The sequence below is a fragment of the Dreissena polymorpha genome, chromosome 13 (assembly GCF_020536995.1).
Source record: "Dreissena polymorpha isolate Duluth1 chromosome 13, UMN_Dpol_1.0, whole genome shotgun sequence".
Lineage (NCBI taxonomy): Eukaryota > Metazoa > Mollusca > Bivalvia > Myida > Dreissenidae > Dreissena > Dreissena polymorpha.
In genome coordinates this window covers 2,688,021-2,712,884 of record NC_068367.1, presented here as the reverse complement: position 1 = coordinate 2,712,884, position 24,864 = coordinate 2,688,021, and the positions used below count along the sequence as shown (strand labels likewise).

Genomic DNA, 24,864 nt, shown 5'->3' with positions numbered 1-24,864 from the left:
TCAGCATGTGGCTAAAATAACCATGATCAGATGACAGTTTGTTCTGTTTAAATTATGCATTTATTCTATCACTGTCGACATCACCTCTTATAAATATTTTCTTGTGTACCACAATCTTGGCAGTATTCAGGGGCGGTTCCAGGATTTCTGGTTGGGGGGGGGATATTGAAAAATTTGCTTGGGGTAATAGCCTGGTGGGTACAGGGCAAATCCTTGCTAGGGGGGCCAGCACGATTTTAGTATTTTGATGGCTCGTTTTGGTGTTGGCGCATTCATCTTTGTTGACATAAAATGCAGCGAAAAGAGAATCAATGTGCAAAAAGAGGGATACAGCAGAATCGCAAAGTTCTATTTGATAAAACTGGGCGACAGAGAGGCTCAAGTTAAAACATTTAGCAATTGTCTGTGATAAGTGGGAAATGTTGTGTACAAAAAAGAAGAAAAATTAGTTTAAATATGCGATTTAGATCTAGTTAAGTGTGAAACATCACATGAATTGACTTTACTTTGGCGATTTGAGGGGGGGGGGGGGCGGCGAACACCGCATCCGCCCCTCCTCCCCCCCCTCCCCCCTTGGATCTACCAAAACATTGTAACCACCTAAGTACCACATGTGTGTCTCCATCTTGATTAAACTTGTTTTTTTCTTCATAATATCTAGACCAAGTCGAAATCTGGGTCAAATATGTCCAAAACTTAGCTCACTCAGTTAAATCATACTTATTAAATATTAGTAATACTTATTACTCAATCTTGAGGAAACATGTACAGATATTTATCTTTAAAATATTCATTTCAACTTTACTCCCAAAACAGGTCTTTGGAAACTTTATAATTTTTTATGTCAGACAGTGTAAATATACAAGAAATAAAAATAAACGATGATATTAAACTTCAATATGCATCACCCATTTATTATTATAAAAAAAAATTAATGAAATTCCTGACAGTTTATTACAGTTTACAATAAGTGATGCAATTTTTTTAAATAGACATTCTGCTTATGGAGTTAAGGGCAAATCTATTTCATTTGGGAGACAAAACTTATAAAAAAAACATCATTGAAGAATTGGGAATCTCAAATAAATAATATTTGAAACAAAAATGTGAAGTACAGTTTAGGCCCTATATAAGTAAAAAAATAATCGACTCATTTTTTGAGGAGTTTTGTTGTTGTGTATAACAAATGAACATTTGTTAGGGTTTTGGGACGGGGCAGCAGTTTATGCCGACTCCCTGTGGGTTATCTGTAAATCAAATATTACATTTAATCATCCATCACATATTATCCGCGCACCGATACATGTGCTTCATGTTTCAAAACCTATCCGTGAATACATGTCAATATGTTAAATTGACGTAATCAGCAGTTTGTTTATTACAAATATGGATGCATTCATCAGGCATGATATTGTTTGCTCCGGCAATCACGATCGATGATTAATAGTTTGCCCATCATGAGTGTTGTCATAGTTGCTATAGTGATGTACCAAAACTTAGCTTCTATAAATATGAACCTATCAGAACGCTCAATATCCAACTATCTGTCGAGGACTTGTTTACTTCCGGGGCAATATTGATTACTTTGATTATTGACAATCAACTTTTGACCATAAATTCCTGACCAGATTTTCATTACAATTAATCGTCGAATATTGCTGTTTCGTATAACTTAAATAGTTTGAATGCCTTCAAACATGGGTGACATGGATGAATATATTTTCGATGACGATGGAAATCCGATCTTGCAGTGTCCGAATTTTGTGCAACAAGAAAATATTTTTGCTAATGAACCCGACTTAAAGGATATATTTCACATTAAATCGGATGGGTTTGATGTTCTACTTTCTCTTGCCAAGGGTCTTATAACTTGGACTAATGTTAATCCATCAGGTAATACGTTTTATATTGCAATAAATTATTTATTAAGGTTTAAGTTTTGAATTTACTGTTAATTAACGTTTAATTATGTTTATCAAATTGTATCAGCTGTTAATAGTGTTATTTATAGATATTAAACATTATTATAATTTGTACTCATTTACACTTTTTATTTATTTAAAAAATGCTAACTTGATTTAAAGAAAAAACAAGCAATCATGGTAATTTATATGTTTGCAATGATAAATATATAATATGATGGCGGTGATCATTGGCTGTTTGGCCTATATTATACTACGCATGAAATGATAATAGCTGTTTAAAGATCTTTTATTTAATGTTGACATATTTTTTTGCATTTTCAGCATTATGATTACCGTTTCAAAATGTTTAGACTATACTACTTATTATTATTAATATTAATTACACATTAGGTTTTTTATTAAGTGGCCACTGGTCTTAAAAAATTAAGTGATTATCAATTAATGGGGTAAGAGGTGATAATAGATCAAATGTTTCTTTGACTGATTGCTGAGTTGATTTTTATTAATTACTATACATAAGTTTCCATTATGCCGTTTAACTGGCATAATTTCATCTGAAAACTCTAGAACAGAACAGATCCTTTTATTTTCACCCAAGTATATAACATAAACAATAATTTTAGTACAATATTGTGACTTCCGATAATTGAGCAGGGGGCATTTACGGTAGTATGAATATATATATATAAAGATATTGACTAAGAATATGTAGGATAAAGCAACACCAATATACATAGTGAGCATTGTCTGCAAATGTAGTAATGGTACATAATAATGAAGCCCGATATTTCGAGGATTCTAATATTCGTATATCGAGGTAAATGGGATATAGGGTGGATCCAGAGTGAATGCACCGAGACTCTACAAACAATAATTATCAATGTGTTAATATCACAATAAGGTAATGTGGCAGTGTGCAGGAATAAACAAATCCCAAAATTTTAATTAACACTGCACTGTATTGGCTTCCACTGTATTTTGCAATCCAGCACATGACACGCTTTATGTCATTAATTGCAAATAGGTAAGAAAAAGAAGAAAGGAAAAGGTGAAGACCGAAACACTGTTATGCTGAAAGACATTTTTGCGGTGTCGCTGAAAAGGAAAAAGTCAAACACAGATTCAGATGAAGGATTCTGTATAGGTAATCATGGTTGTAGAAATAATGATGAAGAATGACAGTCAGCTTGCAGAGCGATTTGTTTTCAGGGTAAACATGTGTGTCCAAAGGTTTCAAATACGTCATGACAATGAATTTATTGATTTTCATTAAAATATTTTTATAACATTTAATTAAATAACATCTTTTAAATATTTTTTTATTCATATTATTCATCAATAATTTATATGTTTAGTTTTTTAATGGTCACAGGGATTCTGACTGATTAACAAATCAATTAATTATTCTGAGTTATGTTTTGTTTTTATCTGTTCTAATATCATTTAACTTCATTCTGTTTAATCATGCTTATAGTTTATCTGATATTTTTCAGGTTTTACTTTGCATATATGCGACATATTTGGTCCAAACCTTCTCAGTGAGAGAGCTGTGGTTTTTGAGCATCCCAGTGAAGCACTGTGCAACCGATACCTGCACAAGATCCAGTCTTATATCACAAGTATGCACTGGGGGTTTTCCCACCATTTTGGGAATGGGGCTTACACCCTTTGTGTTGGGAAAAATTTCATCTTTTGCCTAACGTTGGAAAATTTTAATGTGTTTACAATTATTTTAATTTGATTGTTAATGTTTTTTTAAAGATATTTTCTAATAATCAACACACAGAGCCTTGAATTAATTACATTTCCATTAATAATTTAATTTTCAATGTAAAAAGATAGCCCCTCACCCCCCTAAAAAAAATTGTATCACAAGTAATGATTTTTATGCCCCCGGTAGGGTGGCATATAGCAGTTGAACTGTCCGTCAGTATGTCTGTCTGTCCGTCCGTCCGAAAACTTTAACATTGGCCATAACTTTTGCAATATTGAAGATAGCAACTTGATATTTGGCATGCATGTGTATCTCATAAAGCTGCACATTTTGAGTGGTGAAAGGTCACGGTCATCCTTCAAGGTCAAAAGTAAAAAAATACAATCCAAGGGAAGTAATAAGCTTTAAAAGGGAGATTATTTCTAAACCTGCCAAATGATATATTGAAATTTTATTTGAAAGGGGCGCAATAGGAGTCATTGTGTTTCTGACAAACTCATCTCTTGTTAGGCTTATATATTATAACATTAAGTGAACATGTGGAAAAATATTAGTTATTATATGCACACCAATAATAAACTTATTCTAAGATACTAGCAGCTTTTAATTTGTCTTCATTTGTTTATGAATTAATTAGGCTTTTATGACTTCAACAGGTAAGAGTTGCAACTAAATAATCTTGCAAACATTCGTGCATTTTTTTATTTGCAACAATTTATCTCTGTTTCTTTTACCTATAAAATGTGTGTGCAATTGCTTTTATATCATATAATTTGTATTTCCAGAACTGTTCAAACGCCCGACCTCGGTGAAGCTGTTCCTGCAAACTCATGCAGGCGGCAAGAATGGTAGCTCCCTATACAAGAGCAAAGTCCTGCCACTCTTCCAGGCGGCAGATGTCCAAGTTGACTGTGTTGGTAAGTAACCCTTTCCCACTTAGAAGCTAAGTGAAAATGGCTTAGTGCAAACAGCATAAAACCAGAACAGCCTGCGAGTAACTCGCAGTCTGTTCAGGTTTTATGCTGTTTGCTTCCCATCAGTATCTAAGGTTTGGAGATGAAGCCTTAAAAACTTAAATCTAGTAAGAAAGGTCTTATATTAAATCTAACTTTCTAAGGGACTACACATGCGTAAAATTAGTATCTTAGTGGTAAAGAGGTAAGGCAGTTATTGGTGATTGAAATGAGCACAAACCGATCAGCGACAGGCTTTGAAATTTTTTCACTCAAATCATGTCATATTTAATTTGGGTTTTCTTGGCAAAACTATGATGTTTTAATGAGTTTTATCAGTCAATAGACCTCTACTTATTGTGTATGGTTACTTTTTATTCAAATAAATAAATTAACAAACTTAAAATTTTTAAAAAGAACAAAAAACATGATGTTCATTACAAGACACTTTGTATTTCATGCATGAACCAGTAAGTTGATCACAGTTTGAACTGACATCTAGACATTTTTTTTTAAATCTTATAACAAATGATATAACGGTATAGAAAGAAATATTCATTAATAAGGATTGTGCCATTTCTTTAATTTGGAATGAATATTTTCATTACAGAGGTCCAGCATAATGAACACATCAAACAGGAAATGGTTCATATTAATCTAGATGCCTTTGACTGGTAAGTTTGACCGATATATATATATCATTTATATTGAAATAAATGTTCCATGATTGGGTATATTAGAGTCGTGTTCTGAGAAAACTGGGCAAAATGCTTGTGAGTAAAGTGTCGACCCAGATAGACCTGTGCAGTCCGCACAGGCTAATCAGGGACGACACTTTCCGCTTCTATGAAATTTTTCGTTTAAATGAAGTCTCTTGTTAGCAAAAAATCCCATTTAGGCGGAAAGTGTTGTCCCTGATTAGCCTGTGTGGACTGCACAGGCTAATCTGGGACGACACTTTACGCACATGCATTTAGCCCAGTTTTCTCAGAACACGGCTCATTAGATTGTGAGTGTGTGTTATATTATGCCCATACCTTGTTATGAAATGTGCTTGAATCAACATGTATTGATGTGCTCATTTTCACAGAATAATACTGTAGTGTTTTGATTGATAATTAGACAATATAGTTAATATACATTAATGTAAACTATGATTTCAGCAAGAATTCTTCAAGTTGGTGTATTTAGTCGACAGCTATATGTTGGTACTAATATTTTTTATTAATAATTAACATATAAAAATGGTGTATTTGAAATACATCCTTCAGAAAATGTGCAAAACATTTTAAGTATTCAAACATACTGCATTTAAACCCCTTACATATTGAAGCAGTCAGAACTTATTGGTACTGGTAGCTTTAACCCCTTACATATTGAAGCAGTCAGAACTTATTGGTACTGGTAGCGTTGATAGTCAAGGCTCTCAGGGCTCATCACAATGTTTTCAAATGAGACCATTGTAAAAAGTGGCAAATAATTCATTTTTTTTAAAGTTCACTGGTATAATTGTTTTAATAACTTGTTTAATACAAACATGAAAATTGTAAGTATTAAATTGGCTGCAGAATGATTCCCTGTTACAGAATTGCAAACTAAAATATCAAGAGCCTGTAATTGTTCAATTAGAGCCACAAGTGCAAACCATAGCAATTTATTATTGTAATAAACTGTTCAGTTTTCATTATGTACAGCATAATTGCCATGGGAGGTGATGGCACAGCCAACAAGGTCGCTGATGGGTTGATGACAGCATCCCAGCGGTGTCGTGATGTTGATCAGAAACTGGGCTTCACACCAGTCAGGGCAAGACTTCCATTTGGAATCATCCCTTGTGGTAGGTAGTCTTAAATTGTACAGTAAATTTGTAAAAGACACAAATCCAATAATAATGGAATTTCTTAATAGTAAGGTAATTAATTTTGCTATAGGACGCTGCAGTTAAGCTGGTAGTAAGGTAAGGTAAAAAAAACTTAATGCTCTTCATGTTAAAATATCCTAAACAATATCTTGAGTTAAAGAAACTGTGATAAAGTGTTTCTCTTTGTAGATCATAAGTAGCTTACCAGTAGATGCATTTTCTAAAGGTATTTCAAAATCTTTTATATACCAGGCTCCACCAATGACATTTGTCGATCCATAACGGGATGTGAGGATATAGTGACCTCCATCATCCACATTCTCATGGGTCAGACCACGCCAGTTGACGTGTGCACAGCTTATAACGAAGATAAATTCCTGCAGTGGTGTTTCAACTGCCAGTACGGTTTCGGTGGAAATGTGTTGACGTTCAGAGAACGGTATAAGAAGCTTGGAAAGCGGGGACTGGAGCCAGCCTTCATCAAAGCACTGACTAAAGCTAAACTCAGGTAAGCTGGATATGCACTTTCATTTATAGTATATGTGTAAAATTTGGTAGGGGCTTTTTCAGGGTAGCTCCAATATTATGTAATAATACATTAAAATAAAAATAATAATTTTTACTGTGTAGATCTTAACTAATTATATTATGTTTATGGTTTTAGATGTTTTGTACTTTGTAATACCATAATTTATTGCAAAACTGAGAAGCAATTAACAAGTTTAACACTTCAACCTCACAAGAGCACCATGCAAAATGGGTCTTATGCCATATGTAGCCTGTCCACTTATGAGACCATGAAACCTTGTGTGTCAATATAGTGGACAGTGTAGCTCCTCAACGGGCAACACATATGGCACAATAGTTATTTTCTCATAAAGTGGCTCACAATGTCTAAAAACTGAACATTTAAGATTACCCGTTGTGTGTGTATTTTCAGACCGTATGAGTGTGACATTGAATATATTGCGGCAGAACAACTGCCTTCTCATAGGAAGCACTTGCCATGCTTTACTGGGTAGGTCATGTAACTCTTGTTTTATTTGTATGACTTTTTATTGCACTATTAAAAAAAATAGATTTAAGTGTGCCATGCGTGCACCAAGTGTTCTTATACTGTAATATGTTTAACTAAAATGACCATAAATTTGAAAACTTTTATTAGACCTATGTGTTATTGGCACTAAAATGTGTTGATAAAAATAGTTATTGCACTGAGAGCATTCTCAAAGACACTTAGGACTAAGCATATTTAAAGCTAAAATAATACATTTTAACCAAATTTCAACCGAACTAAACCTTATACACATATGCAATTTAACTGCTTTTATTGCTGTAATTGTCATGGTCTATTTATAGATGTGACACCTGCTGGACCGAGAAGGAGGCTGATGGAGATGAGGTCACACAGGATCTTGTGCAGGCCTTTGATCCCCTGGATGAGTCCAACAACAGCGACACACTCGTTAGTAAGTAGTCCAACAACAGTTACACTCTCGTTAGTAAGTAGTCCAACAACAGCTACACACTCGTTAGTAAGTAGTCCAACAACAGCAACACACTTGTTAGAAAGTAGTCCAACAACAGCAACACACCCGTTAGTAAGTAGTCCAACAACAGCTACACACTTGTTAGTAAGAAGTCCAACAACTGCTACACACTCGTTAGTAAGTAGTCCAACAACAGCTACACACTCGTTAGTAAGTAGTCCAACAACAGCAACACACTCGTTAGTAAGTAGTCCAACAACAGCTACACACTCGTTAGTAAGTAGTCCAACAACAGCAACACACTCGTTAGTAAGTAGTCCAACAACAGTGACACACTCGTTAGTAAGTAGTCCAACAACAGCTACACACTCGTTAGTAAGTAGTCCAACAACAGTGACACACTCGTTAGTAAGTAGTCCAACAACAGCTACACACTCGTTAGTAAGTAGTCCAACAACAGTTACACTCTCGTTAGTAAGTAGTCCAACAACAGCTACACACTTGTTAGTAAGTAGTCCAACAACAGCTACACACTCGTTAGTAAGTAGTCCAACAACAACTACACACTTGTAAGTAAGTAGTCCAACAACAGCAACACACCCGTTAGTAAGTAGTCCAACAACAGCTACACACTTGTTAGTAAGTAGTCCAACAACAGCTACACACTTGTTAGTAAGTAGTCCAACAACAGCTACACACTTGTTAGTCAGTAGTCCAACAACAGCTACACACTTGTTAGTAAGTAGTCCAACAACAGCTACACACTTGTTAGTAAGTAGTCCAACAACAGCTACACACCCGTTAGTAAGTAGTCCAACAACAGCTACACACTTGTTAGTAAGTAGTCCAACAACAGCTACACACTTGTTAGTAAGTAGTCCAACAACAGCCACACACTCGTTAGTAAGTAGTCCAACAACAGCTACACACTTGTTAGTAAGTAGTCCAACAACAGTGACACACCCGTTAGTAAGTAGTCCAACAACAGCGACACACTCGTTGGTAAGTAGTCCAACAACAGCTACACACTTGTTAGTCAGAAGTCCAACAACAGCGACACACTTGTTAGTAAGTAGTCCAACAACAGCAACACACCCGTTAGTAAGTAGTCCAACAACAGTGACACACTTGTTAGTAAGTAGTCCAACAACAGCAACACACCCATTAGTAAGTAGTCCAACAACAGCTACACACTTGTTAGTAAGTAGTCCAACAACAGCGACACACTTGTTAGTCAGTAGTCCAACAACAGTGACACACTCGTTAGTAAGTAGTCCAACAACAGCTACACACTCGTTAGTGAGTAGTCCAACAACAGCGACAAGCTCGTTAGTAAGTAGTCCAACAACAGTGACACACCCGTTAGTAAGTAGTCCAACAACAGTGACACACCCGTTAGTAAGTAGTCCAACAACAGTGACACACCCGTTAGTAAGTAGTCCAACAACAGCAACACACCCGTTAGTAAGTAGTCCAACAACAGTGACACACCCGTTAGTAAGTAGTCCAACAACATTGACACACCCGTTAGTAAGTAGTCCAACAACAGCTACACACTCGTAAGTAAGTAGTCCAACAACAGCGACAAGCTCGTTAGTAAGTAGTCCAACAACAGTGACACACCCGTTAGTAAGTAGTCCAACAACAGTGACACACCCGTTAGTAAGTAGTCCAACAACAGTGACACACCCGTTAGTAAGTAGTCCAACAACAGTGACACACCCGTTAGTAAGTAGTCCAACAACAGCAACACACCCGTTAGTAAGTAGTCCAACAACAGTGACACACCCGTTAGTAAGTAGTCCAACAACATTGACACACCCGTTAGTAAGTAGTCCAACAACAGCTACACACTCGTAAGTAAGTAGTCCAACAACAGTGACACACCCGTTAGTAAGTAGTCCAATAACAGCTACACACTCGTTAGTAAGTAGTCCAACAACAGTGACACACCCATTAGTAAGTAGTCCAACAACAGTGACACACCCGTTAGTAAGTAGTCCAACAACAGCTACACACTCGTAAGTAAGTAGTCCAACAACAGTGACACACCCGTTAGTAAGTAGTCCAACAACAGTGACACACCCGTTAGTAAGTAGTCCAACAACAGCAACACACCCGTTAGTAAGTAGTCCAACAACAGTGACACACCCGTTAGTAAGTAATCCAACAACATTGACACACCCGTTAGTAAGTAGTCCAACAACAGCTACACACTCGTAAGTAAGTAGTCCAACAACAGTGACACACCCGTTAGTAAGTAGTCCAATAACAGCTACACACTCGTTAGTAAGTAGTCCAACAACAGTGACACACCCATTAGTAAGTAGTCCAACAACAGTGACACACCCGTTAGTAAGTAGTCCAACAACAGCTACACACTCGTAAGTAAGTAGTCCAACAACAGTGACACACCCGTTAGTAAGTAGTCCAACAACAGCTACACACTTGTTAGTAAGTAGTCCAACAACAGCTACACACTCGTTAGTAAGTAGTCCAACAACAGTGACACACCCGTTAGTAAGTAGTCCAACAACAGCTACACACTCGTTAGTAAGTAGTCCAACAACAGTGACACACCCGTTAGTAAGTAGTCCAACAACAGCTACACACTCGTTAGTGAGTAGTCCAACAACAGTGACACACCCATTAGTAAGTAGTCCAACAACAGCTACACACTCGTTAGTAAGAAGTCCAACAACAGTGACACACCCGTTAGTAAGTAGTCCAACAACAGCTACACACTTGTTAGTAAGTAGTCCAACAACAGCTACACACTCGTTAGTAAGTAGTCCAACAACAGCTACACACTCGTTAGTAAGTAGTCCAACAACAGCTACACACTTGTTAGTAAGTAGTCCAACAACAGTGACACACCCATTAGTAAGTAGTCCAACAACAGCTACACACTTGTTAGTAAGAAGTGCAACAACAGCGACACACTTGTTAGTAAGTAGTCCAACAACAGCGACACACTCGTTAGTAAGTAGTCCAACAACAGTGACACACCCGTTAGTAAGTAGTCCAACAACAGCGACACACCCATTAGTAAGTAGTCCAACAACAGCGACAAGCTCGTTAGTAAGTAGTCCAACAACAGCTACACACTCGTTAGTAAGTAGTCCAACAACAGCGACAAGCTTGTTAGTAAGTAGTCCAACAACAGCCACTCCCTTTATCGTAAAATTGAATGCTTAAAAAGTAATGGTTTTCACAGATCCAATTTTACAATATTTTGTAGACATACCAAGCGTTAAGAGATAAATGTTCATGTATATCAAGGTTATATTGTAATAAATAATCCATGTTAAAGTTGAACATGCTTACAGATTGATGACACTATAATTGAGTTTTTCAAAATTGTCAGACTTAGCGGAACATGAGGACAATCCTTGGCGATCAAGAAAGGGGAAATATCTGAACATCGGTCTGTTCACAATACCTGGACGCTCGGAGATAGCAACACGTGGTGTTAGCAAGTACTCGCATCTCAATGATGGCACTATGGATCTAGTGCTTGTTAAAGAGGCACCAAGAAAAGAGTTCTTGAGGGTGATTAAACGTATGGGGACTAATAAAGATGCGGTAAGAATGACTGCACTTATCTAAATAGGGGTGTGTGTTTTCCTCTTTTCAGCTGATTTTCTCCCTTTTAATGTTGTAAACTTTGTTAGATCTGTATGCAAACGAAGACTTTAGTTGAACCTTGTTAGGGGCATAGGGCATTTTCCACCTCTGAGGTGGTTCTTAAATCACACCCCTGCTAAAGGAGACATTGGGCAAGATAAGCTTTGTGTGTAGATGGTAACTGAAATGTACCATAAACACAATAGCTAATATTCATTTTTAAAATCTAAGTTTTCAGGAGGCAGCTGTTGTTTTGGATTAACATTCCTCTATATGTTAATTAAAATTCAGTCTGATGTATGGAATAATACATAAAGTACATAAGCTCGTTTGGAAACTAAGTTAGATTTCTTTGGGCATAGACAGGCTGTTCTGGAGAATCCATAATATCCTTTACCTCAGATTTAATTCCTCCCTTTTCTCACCTTAGAGAAAAAAGCTAAGAAATGCATAAAATTTGATTAATAAATTACATACGCCTACCAAAAATTAGATACTAATGTCTTAGAAATATCTAATTAAAATGGTTTCTTTGACATTTTGTTAATGTATAACCAGGTAAAACTTATAAATAATCCTTTACAAAATAAACATAATAATAAATATCAACCATTACTAAATGTGCACACTTTGTTCTTGATTTCAGTTTGACTTCCCATTTATTGAGGTGTTGAGAGTGAAGGAAATGCGTTTCCGCCTTAGAATTCCCTTGGGTTTCCAGTACAACGATCACAACTTCAGTGAGATTGACTATGAAATAAATCGGCAACAAAAGATGCTGGAATCTGCCACAAAATCAACGGAAATCCTTGACATTAATGAGCTTAGTGATTCTGATGAAGAATTGGAAATTGACGACCTCACAACGTCCAAACCATCATCTGGGTCTGTGAAATCTAAGTCATCACTGCGAGTTGAGAATAACAATAAACCCAAAGCGATGAAGACATTAAGTGTTCAGCAAATAGACAAGAAAAAAATTAATAGGACCAACACAGAAACATCTATAGATACTTTCAGTGTTGATGATTCTGATGATAGTGACGGGGATGATAGTAATGACGAGAAGGAAACAGAAGAAATTGTGGTAAGTATTAAACAACTAAATTTGTATACCGGGTATAAGTCCTCTAATAAAAAATCATGTGTCAGCCTTTCTCAAACTTTGAGTGAATAATTATCAAACTACATATTAAAGTTGCGTTTAACTTCATTGTTCAAATGTAGTGTGTTGATCAACACTCCAGAATCACTTGATTTGTAACTTTATAGTCACACAAACAATAGTTATTTTATATATTTTCTTAGAAACATGCCTGCGCACAAGCAAACAATTTTGTGGATGCGTATTCAATTTTGGAATATGTGTTAAAATGCCTACTTAATTTTGGATAATGTGTTAAACGGATTTTTACACAGATTTTTTTATAAATCTGTTCCTTTATTAATGTAATAAATTGATTGATTTATCATCTGAACTAAATAGCTCCAGTTAAATCACAATAATATACTTTTAAAAATAAATTTCATGAAAAATATGAGTCTGAGAATCTGAGAAAACTGGGCATAATGCATGTGTGTAAAGTGTCGTCCCAGATTAGCCTGTGCAGTCCGCACAGGCTAATCAGGGACGACACTTTCTGCCGAAACTTGATTTTCAGTAAAGAGGGACTAACTAGATACTAAAAATACCAAAAAAGCAGAAAGTGTCATCCCTGATTAGCCTGTGCGGACTGCACAGGCTAATCTGGGAGGACACTTTAAGCACATGCATTAAGCCCAGTTTTCTCAGAACACTCTCATATTTATCCCAACTGTGGCTTGAACCAATGTATTTTTGGTTTAAAATGCTATATTCTTGACTTCTTGGCAATCCTGTCTTTTATGTGAATTTGTACATTTTATATGTAAGAGATCCATGTATTGTAGCACAATTTAACCATAACAACAAAAACTTTCCAAATTATTCAGTTGTTCTGTGTTTGTAATGCTTCATTATTTTATTAATTTTAAATGTAGACTACTTCTGAATGAAAATATTATAATATTAATTATATTTTTGGTATGAATCTACATAATCAGTGTTATTTTGCTCCTGTATCTGTATATATCTGATCCTGTTTACTGCTTTTTGATTTGTATAATCTGAGACAAAAGGTAAGAAAATTGTCATTTAGAAAATCTATGAATAAACTCGTTTAAACCAAGGACTTAAACTCTAATGGTCAATCCAACACGGTCATTCAGGTTTTGATTTCAATATGAATGACCACTACCTATCAAAAACAAGCTGTATTTATCGCCTTAAATGTTTTAGACGATTGACAAATTGGGCGTGAGAACAGTACGCTCAGCTACTGCTCCTAAGCAGACGTTACTAGGCCCTGCCTACCGTATGACCTTCACTGAGCAGGATCGTGCCAGACGAATGAAACGGAGCCAGAAGAAGGAGAATAAGAAGAAGGCTAAGGAAGAAAAGAAAATGAAGTCAGTTTGGAACATAGATTATGAGATTTGTCAGCAAGATTTTCTACATGTGAAGTAAGTGGACTCATTCATAACCATTTTCCACGTATGTCTGAAGTAAGACACATGTGTACTTACTTGTACTTCTTTAGGAACTCAATTTAAATTAAAGACTTTTCTTACTCAAGTTTTAAACGCTTCATTTCCAACCCTGAGATACTCGGGAGCAGCAAACAGACAGAGAGTAACTCATAGGCTGTTCTGGTTTATGCTGGTTGCATATAGCCATTCCCTGAGATACTCTGGAGCAGCAAACAGACAAAGAGTAACTCATAGGCTGTTCTGGTTAATGCTGGTTGCCATTTTCACTTTTCTTCTGAGCAGGAAAGGGTTAACCCTTTGCATGCTGGGAAATTTGTCATCTGCTAAAATGTCGTCTGCTGAATTTCTAAAATTTGCATTTTCTTCGATTTTTTTCACAGAATACTATCAGAATAGCAAACAGTCTGGATCCTGATGAGATGCCACGTTCTGTGGCGTCTCATCTGGATCCAAACTGTTTGCAAAGTCCTTCAAAATTCGGTTCCCGCACTGAAAGAGTTAACTAGCAAATTATTTGTATGAATACATCAAATATTAACAATAAGAAGTGCCGCACATCGTAGTTGTTCAGATTTTTTTAGATCCTTTTTTTTGTCATATAAATCAACACTTCTCTCCCTGCAAATTATTTAAGTGTTAACCTCAAGCATTATGATTGAAAATGTACCTTGTATGTGTACACACTGCAGGCGTTCATTAACCTGTACCCGTAGGTATTACCAAGAATATTGCAATCGTACAATTTATTGTATATAGTTTGTTTGGTTAATAGGAGGATCTTAAGTTACTTAATATACAACAATCTTTCACTTGATGAGCAATAATGTGGGTTAGTGTTATAAGTTAAAAAGAGATAATTATAATTCTGTACCAATTGATGTTTTTGGGCTGATTATATAAGCTTTTATTGGGTTGTATTCAAATCGCAAAATGTATCTTTTTTCCCGAATGCTGTCCTGAAATTCACAAGTTATTAATGACTTTAATGTAACAGCAGTGATTTGTCTAGAAATAAAGATTTTTTAACCATTTTACTTTTTTTTCATTTTTATTTTTTATTGTTTAATGTTATTGTTATCACCACCATAAGTTAAAAAAGTGTGTTTCAAACAATTTTTCCCCCAATTTAGATTAAATTAAAGCTTAAATTCCCATTTTAATATCTGTAGTTTATATTCCTAAACTGATGAAAAAATCACAGCAATCTGTAGAAACACAAGCAGTCCATGCTATGTGTTTATGACTTAACAAATGAACAATATTTTTGTATGTTTCAGAGTTCACCATGGTTTGCTGCGAGTGTATGGTCGCGGTATATCACCAGAAACAATATACAGTGACCCCACACTGCTGTGTATACCGAGAATATGAACGGGCCTATCACCTAGCGCTAATAGAACATAGATTGATAGAGTGCCTGCAGGAATATCTTGAACTCTTTGTTGGAGTAGCTATAGGATTTCATAAAACAATATAGAAAGAATTTGATTTTGTGCTGTTGGTTAGGGTGACTTGCTACAGCTTTTGTAGACATATAGAAATACAATCAAATTTCTGCTGAAATTAAAAGCCATTGGAAGGGCTGTATGATTGTTGGACATAAAGTGAGTTTATGTTGTTCGTGAACATCTGCCGTAAAGTTCTCCTGGTAGAACAAATACATAGAATTTTGGTTACACTTTAAAACCAGTCCTGAGCAGTAATCAGTACATATCCTCCATAAAGGGTAAAATTTACGATGTCAATATAGGATATTGCTGAAAATGTATGTTTGAATAATTTGTTTTACATCAGATCTTTGGTAAAATAATGTTAGACAGCAAGAAAAATTTGTTTATCTGCAGTACAATCGAAATAGCAGGTTGCTGCCCCTTGCTCTTTTTTGCCACCCCATCCCTCCTTTTTATATTTAAAAACTCAACGGCAAATTAAAAGACAATTCTAATAAACAATAATTACAAAAGTTAGACTAAGAAATTCTTCAGATTTCTTTTTAAACAAAATGTCATCCATGTTTTTCAGCCTTGCCTTTTGTAGAAGCATTATACATTTTATGATCCGAGAGCTTTCCGTATCTACATGTTATTTGCCATACGAGCATTTAATTGATAAACATCAAGAAAAGCAGACCCATTAATGGTTCTAACCAGGCATTAAGACTTGAACATACATGGCAATATGCCACAGGCTTTGACTGGATCAATCTAAACAAAAATATGTGTACACTAAATACAATTATGTTTTAAAGAGTGTTTATGGAAAGTCTTCAATATAGTGTACCATTGTTGTTGATGTATTTATATTGTTATAATTCGGCAGTCCTCAAGTTCAGAACATTCCATGAAATTGTGATAAATTTTAATTTTTGTTTGTTGATTGTTTTTATTTAATCTATGATTTTTCATATATGTATTCAATATTTATTTTGATGTAATATTAAATATTTATTTTGTGTAATTGATGTCTTATTTTAACTCACGTATAACAATAAGTGTACATTTAAAACCTTTGTTACGTCATACTAACCAGTGTATTGTAACTATTTAAAAAATGTATTCTTATTTATTCAAAAATGTAAAATGAAAATAGAAAATGCAGCAAATAAAGTTTGTTGGATTTTGTAAATTTCTAATTTTTATCAATTGATGATTGTATCACTTCCAAAAACAATTGTATTCTCAGATCACTGATGAACTAAATGGTTAATATACAAATGAAACAAATATCCTATAACTATACAGTGCAAAAAAGAAAGGTGTTTTAATTATGAGTGAAACAAGTCAATCTCACACAACAAACTTGAGATCTAAAGTATTACCTACAGTTATTCTTGCCATTATTTAACTTATACTGAAATTTGTTATTGTTAATGGAATCCAAATGTCAGCCACAATTTTAACTTAGATTAATTTCATTCATTAATAGTGCCATTATAATTTTTGACGCAATAACACATTCAACTGGGTTTATTTGTAATTAGATTATTAATTTCATTATCATAATAACTGAAATACTTGTCATTAGTTTGTTGAGAACTTCCCTGGAGTGTAGAACTAGATGTCATTAGTTTGGTTGAGAACTTCCCTGGAGTGTAGAACTAGATGTCATTAGTTTGGTCGAGAACTTCCCTGGAGTGGAGAACTAGAAAATTTAGCCTTACATGTGTTTGTTTGTTATTAATAGCGTAGTGATATGCTCACATTTGATATTGTGTTCATAGTTAATTTTCAAACGATTGAACAATTTAATGCAAAAACTCTTTCAAAAGCTTAAGGCAGTTTGAATAGGTATCGGAGACTGTCTTTATTGTGTAAAGATAGTCAATATAAAAATTTTTTGTTTAACACTTGAGAATTGTTTGCTTTTCTAAAATATCTTTGTCTAAAAAGTAAACTGCAATTTTAGTATGAAAACAAGGTTTACAAGTTTAAATAGTTAAGCACAGTTTTAATGTGTAAACTAGATTTATAAATGTTATTAGTGAACTACAATTTTAACCAGGTTTACATTTAAACATCTGACTTGTAATGAATAAAATAAATGCATCAACTTGATACGATTCTGTAGCACTAACCAAGGATAATAAATCTTAAAGGGACTGTCAACCACAAAGGGACTGTCAACCACGATGACGTAGAAAAGAAAAGTTGTAAAATACTGTATTTTTTACAATTATTAGTTTATATTGATTAAAATTATACGAGTGGTATATAACAATACTTGAAAAAAGTTGTTAAGTTTTAATATTTTCGGTGTATTTGATAATAAAATTTTACTGGGTATGTCTACCAGGTAACTATACCAGTTAACTATAAATAAAGTCATCATCGTCATGTGGTAAACCCAGGAATGCAAATTGTGCATGCGTAGTGAATTGTATATATCTAATATAGAAAATGATCAATCAACTAACGTTATTTGTAGTGTGTATATCGTTATGTCACCTATTTTCACAATGTACTTTCTATTCACATAGCGAATTTTATTACCAAATATACTGAAAATATAAACTGTTCAAGTAATGTATAAATATACCAGTTGTGATATTTTAATCAACATAAACTAATAATTGTAAAAAATATGGTATTTTAGAACTTTTCTTTTTTTCGTCATTCGTGGTTGACAGTCCCTTTAATTATGCAACAAATATATGGTTTGTATTGTTTGCAGGTATATTAGTAATATTGGTCCCAAACCTGATTCCGTCCATTGTCTCAAAATGTTCATGTATGTTATATATGATTTTTAAGTTGTGGCAGTATACTGTATTGTGCTGTGGCTACAAGTAATGTGATAGAATTTTTTTATATATTTTTGTTTACATTTTTCTCTAATTAATTTTTTACATTTTTGTTTACATTTTGTTTTAACCGTTTTCTCGAGTGTTTGTTTAAGCATGCTTTAGCAATGTTTCATAGCAACAACTAATATTCATTGTGTATTATTTTATTTTATATTAATGTTTGTTTTGTCAATATTTTGGATGAAATTTGCCATCCATTTTTAAATAAGTAATGTGTTGGTTGAGTTTGTATACATGTGTGTGTCTGCTTATTATTTCTATATTGCAGTTCATGTATGAATATGGAATGTTTACAGTTCTCCTCTGTGTATTCATTCATATATCAAACATAAAAAAAATGAAGACTATCAGGAGAGAATGTCTTGTTCTTGTCCACTAATTTATAACAGAACGCAGTCCTTACAGTTAGCTCCCTTTCTTAAAGTAGTTTACGTGCTAATGCATGTGCAAAAAAAATTGACATTAATATTATTATTATTATTTTGATCATCTGGGTAATGTTTTATAAAAGATCTTAATAAAGACACATTTTTGTGATAACTGATTTTGTAGCAAAAACAAATACCAGCTTGTGATTCATGTTTCTAAATAGAAATTAATGGTATGTGGGTAATGCCAAACAATAAATACAATTTCCGTAATAAAGTACATGCAATTCTATGTCTTTCTGATACAACATTTATGCCTTTTTAAAAATTGCATCATACTTTGAAATTGTTGTAATAGGTTAAGTACATGTGGCATTATGTTCCTTCATTTATTAAATGGTTCAACTATTTCACTGATATACATTGATAGTTGCTTGGAAGTTTTCATTAATTGGATGTCAGCCTTCAAACTAAACATGAATCATATCAAAAACTGAAATTATTGTATATGGGACCAGGCAACAGTTGGCGAAACTGAGTACTTCAAGCATGGCTATTGGTGGCTGCGGAGTGAAATTCATCAATCATGTAAGAGACCTTCGTGTTATCATGACCAACACACTTAACTTTAACAAAGACATACAGGAAAAGTGTCAGAGCACTCATGCACAGCTATGATATATCAAAGCTATACGTAAATATCTTACAAAAGAGTCGACTGCATCATAAGAACATTGATTAGTTAATTTGCATATTGACTTTTGCAATGGTCTTTTTAGCTGACCTGATTGCTCAGGTGAGCTTTTGTGACTGTTCTTTGTCCGTCGTATGTCCGCCCGTCCGTCCGTTAACATTTGCTCGTAAACACTCTAGAGGCCACATTTCTTGTCCCATCTTCATGAAACTTAATCTGAAGCTTTGTCCCAATGAAATCTCGGCCGAGTTCGAAACTGGGTTGTGCCGGGTCAAAAACTTGGTCACTAGGTCAAAAAATAAAGAAAAACCTTGTAAACACTGTAGTAGTCACATTTCATGCCCAATCTTCATGTAACTTTGTCAAAATGGTTGTCTTAACCCTTTCCCACTCAGAGGCAAAGAGAAAATTGCTATGGGAAAACAACATAAAACCAGAACAGCCTGCGAGTTACTCGCAGTCTGTTCAGGTTGTATGCTGTTTGCTTCTCATCAGTATCTAAGGGTTGGAAATGAAGCCTTTAAAACTTGAATCTAGTAAGAAAGGTATTTAATTAAATATAACTTTCTAAGAGACTACTAACACGTCAAAATACATATCTAAGTGGGAAAGGGTTAATGATATCTTGGTTGAGTTCAAAAGTGGCTGTGATCCGTTGAAAACATGGCCGCCAGTGGGCGGGGCAATTTTCCTTATTTGGCTATAGAGAAACCTTGTAAACACTCAAGTTGGTCAAAACATTGGTTCTATTGATGTCTCGGACGAGTTCAAAATGGTCAAGATCGGTGTAAAAACATGGCCGCCAGTGGGTGGGGCATTTTTCTCTATATGTATATAGTGGCAGTTTTCCCTATTTGGCTATAGAGAAACCTTGTAAACAGTCTAGAAGTCACAATTTTTGCCCAATCATCATGGAAGTTGGTCAAAACATTGGTTTTATTGATATATCGAACGAGTTTGGCCGCCAGTGGGGGGGGGGGTAATTTTCTCTATATGTATATAGTGAAAACATGTGAACACAGTAGAAGTCACATTTTTGGCCCAATTTTCAGGAAATTGGCTCAGAACATTTGTTTCCTTGATACGAGAGTTGAGTTCAAAAATGGTTCTGGTCAGTTGAATAACATGGCTGCTGGGAGGGGGGCAGTTTTCTCATTATGCCCCCCTCCCCCTTTCAAAGAAGAGGGGGTATATTGTTTTGCTCATGTCGGTCCGTCCGTCCACCAGATGGTTTCCGGATGATAACTCAAGAGCGCTTATGCCAAGGATCATAAAACTCCATAGGTACATTGATCATGACTCGCAGATGACCCCTATTGATTTTCAGGTCATAAGGTCAAAGGTAAAGGTAACGATGACCCGAAATAGTAAAATGGTTTCCGGATGATAACTCATGAACGCTTATGCCTAGGATCATGTTACTTCATAGATACATTGATCTTGACTCGCAGATGACCCTTATTGATTTTCAGGTCACTAGGTCCAAGGTCATGGTGACCCAAAGCAGTAAAATGGTTTCCAGATGATAGCTCAAGAACCCTTATGCCTAGGATCATGAAACTTCATAGATACATTGATCATGACTTGCAGATAACCCCTATTGATTTTCAGGTCACTAGGTCAAAGGTCAAGATCAAGATGACCCAAAATAGTTAAATGGTTTCCAGATGATAACTCAAGAACGCTTATGCCGAGGATCATGAAACTTCATAGGTTCATTTATCATGACTCGAAGATGACCCCTATTGATTTTCAGGTCACTAGGTCAAAGGCTAAGGTCACAGTGACCTGAAATAGTAAAATGGTTTCTGGATGATAACTCAAGAACGCTTATGCCTAGGATCATGAAACTTCATAGGTACAATGATAATGACTCGCAGATGACCCCTATTGATTTTCAGGTCACTAGGTCAAAGGTCAAGGTCACAGTGACCTGAAATAGTAAAATGGTTTCTGGATGATAACTCAAGAACGCTTATTTCTAGGTTCATGAAACTTCATAGGTTTATTGATCAGGACTCGCAGATGACCCCTATTGATTATCAGGTCACTAGGTCAAAGGTCAAGGTCACAGTGCTAAAAAACGTATTCACACAATGGCTGTCAAGGTCACGGTGACTCAACTTAGAAAAATGGTTTCCAGATGATAACTCAAGAATGCTTACGCCTAGGATCATGAAACTTCATAGGTACATTGATCATGACTCGCATATGAAATTATGATGAAACTTGACCAGGATGTTTGTCCGGACAATATTTAGGTCAAGTTTGACATTTGGTAAAGATTGAATGAACCGACTCCTCTCAGGTGAGTGAACTAGGGCCATCTTGGCCCTCTTGTTACTGAAGTTCCTGCGTATCAAATCAAGAAGCTACAGCTAGTACAAAATCATGCTGTTAGAGTACTGGTAGTTATGAAGGTTTCTTTTAACCCATTTGTGCCTAGTGTCTTGAAAAAGGCCTTGGCAAACAGCGTAAACCCAGATGAGACGCTGCATGATGTGGCGCGGGGTCTCATCTGGGTCTGCACTGTTTGCTTAAAGGAATTTCTGTAAGAATTATTCTAAATATAGGTATAAATATACTAGACATCCCTAATTTTGGAAAAAAATGATCAAATTTAGAAGGATGGGAGAGTCCAATAGGCATAAATGGGTTACAGAACCAATCGCTGATCTTCCAGTAAAAGCCAGGGTGATGTTTAAAGTCTTAGTTGTTTTCTTTCGGTTAATCAATAGAGCAGCTCCAGTATACCTTAGGGAAATGTTTATACCTGCTCAAGGACACTACAAATTAAGATAACAAAAAGAGACAACATTCTACATCCCTAGACAAAGAACACAATTCGCTGATAGATCTCTTGTCTTCATTGGTCCAAAATGGTGGAACAATCTACCTGAGTACCTGAAGAATTGTCAATCTGAAGCCACGTTTAGATCAAGGCTGAAAACACATTTGTTTTCACAATTTTACAAACAATGAATGTACCAGTCGAATTAATATAAAGTTAGAATTTTTATAAACTAGAATAGTAAATTCTGATTGTTTTAAAGTTATTGAACATAAGTGCATAATTTATTGTTTACAAATGGTCGTCTTAATGCACAATTTGTTATTATGAAGCACAGTAGAATATGTAAAGAATTCTTTTGCTATATAAATGCTAAGTATTAGATGTTTTTTTATAGTATTAAAGCAACGCATATGTGTCTGAAGGTATTTTAAATGTAAAAAGTACAGACAAATATAGGATTTCAAAATAAGTCAAGCCAAAATCCAAATATGTGTTTAAAATTCTGATCATCTGACGTAGAAAAATGTTGCATAACACTGCAAACAATTCTATAAAATTATAATAATGTTCTTTATTGCAATTGTTTCAAAAGTAAATTAGATAGATTACTTGTATATTTTTTCCAGGTGTTACTTGAAGAACATGGTTTTTTTCATTAATAACCTTGAATTATGTAACACAACATGTATTTACTTACGTTGACTGTTTTGATCACCATATTATTATTGTATTTCATACAGCCATTTACATAGTTTGCAATACAGCAGTAATGGATTCCTACAAACATTACAAACGTCATTATGACTGGCTTATATATGGCATTGATTGTCTTTGATTTTAGTATTGTATCAGTATCGTTATAATTGTTCTGTGTATTAATATTTTTCACTTTTGAATTTTTATTCCATTTTACTGGATTTATTTAGAATAAAAGTGTTTGACACTAATGCTTGTAGTTTATCTTATCATACTTGTCCATGATCACTCAGTCAATGTCTGCAACGCCACGTCATGGCACTTTAAATTTAAATGATATTTTTTTCTTGACTGTTTGTAGGATCAAAACATGCGTATTTATGCCTGAAGGCACAAATTAAGGCCTGCAGTTTCATTTCAAGGGGCCTTATCGCGTTTTAGTAAATTGACACAATTAAAAAAAAATGGTTCAGATTCGCAAATTTTCATTGTAGTTACATGTATGATATTTGTGAGGAAACAGCTATGCTGAACATTTACCTTGCTCTAAAATATCCATTATATGCATCTTTTGAAAATTTTAAAAAGCTGAAAATTATAAAGCGTTGCAACACAAAACCATTGAATAATTTTAAGAGTTCTGTTGTTGTCGTTATATTTTGTGACACTCAGAGGATTGCTTAAATAAAGTATAAAATACGCCAATCATTGTATGAGCATGGATGGCCGAGCGATCTAAGTGTTAGACTTTTACTCAAGGGGTAAGTGGTTTGAGCCCAGATGAGGGTGATTTTTTTTTTTCTTTAATTTTATTCTGTTTGTTTTTTTCACTGGAGCTTTTTTTCTATTTATCAATATAAAGCATTTACTTACAAAATTTCAATACATGTCAAAATCTGTGAGAAGGTCCCTTTAAGAATACTCCTTCATTTTAAGGTACAATTCTTACCTGCAGGTTAAACTTAAGCTTATCCATGAACTACCGACAGGATCTATAATAAATAGGTATACTTTGAGTCCTACAAAAATATGCCTACAGGCACAATGTTACGGATGCAGGTATGTATTAAGACCTACATGTATAGGCCCATTTAAGAATTATCCTACTCTTGATTAGGTACAATTTGTATCTGAAGGTTCATGTTTAACCTATCTGCATAAATATGTAATGTATGAAGAGTATGTTTGAATGAGTCAACTTTTATATTTAAATGTATAGTTTTCATTTGTAATGTTACATTGACACGTCTTTTTAAGTGTTTCATTTTTGTCATCTAATAATGAATCTTTTTGTACACATCATGTTAAGACCTTCAATTTTTTCATTTGATAAAAAATCTTATTTTACATGTAGATGTTCTTACATTGTATAAACTTCATATAAAAACAGTACATGTACATCATATGTTCATAATTATCAGCTAAACAATGGTCTTATTGTTGTTATTTGTAAGCTCATTGCTGATGTCAATCTTTGTCTGTCGTTTATCAAGATTTACCTTGTGAGCATTCTAGATCCTGTATTTATTGTTCAACCTTCATGAAACTTGGTCAGAACATTCGTTACAATCAAATCTCAGCCAAGTTCTAAACTGGGCCATGTCAGATTTAAAACTACTTCACCAGGTCAAATGAAAGAACAAGCTTTTGAACACTAGAGGCCACATTTTTTGCCTTATCTTCATGAAACTTGGTCAGAACATATATCTTTTGAATGGATATTCTTTTCATTATAAACAGTGAATGTGGTCGATTGAAAATATGAATTCCACATTTTATAAAGCTATTATTACTGAAAATATTGATAATAACATATTGCACTGCCTTTGTCCAGTGTCTATGTGGAAGCACACCTTCCATATTTGGGACAC

The 24,864-nt window shown here is 34.6% G+C and overlaps 1 protein-coding gene across 1 annotated transcript; it reads left to right on the top strand.

Annotated features, from left to right (window-relative positions):
• Positions 1-1,543: 1,543 nt before the first annotated feature.
• Positions 1,544-24,650, top strand: LOC127855943 (ceramide kinase-like protein). The gene is made up of 13 exons (XM_052391863.1): positions 1,544-1,893; positions 2,950-3,069; positions 3,419-3,544; positions 4,425-4,556; positions 5,203-5,266; positions 6,287-6,429; positions 6,706-6,961; positions 7,394-7,471; positions 7,813-7,922; positions 11,311-11,528; positions 12,217-12,657; positions 13,888-14,111; positions 15,416-24,650. Exons 1-13 carry the CDS (start codon positions 1,686-1,688, stop codon positions 15,507-15,509), a joined length of 2,214 nt encoding a protein of 737 aa, XP_052247823.1. The 5' UTR covers positions 1,544-1,685; the 3' UTR covers positions 15,510-24,650.
• The last annotated feature ends 214 nt before the right edge of the window (positions 24,651-24,864 follow it).

Bases quoted from the DNA above. Each gene is read 5' to 3' on its own strand.
- LOC127855943 (XM_052391863.1), top strand. From the start codon at position 1,686: ATGCCTTCAAACATGGGTGACATGGATGAATATATTTTCGATGACGAT. The intron at 3,070-3,418 runs GTAATCATGGTT...GATATTTTTCAG, and splicing joins AGATGAAGGATTCTGTATAG to GTTTTACTTTGCATATATGC. The intron at 5,267-6,286 runs GTAAGTTTGACC...CATTATGTACAG, and splicing joins AATCTAGATGCCTTTGACTG to CATAATTGCCATGGGAGGTG.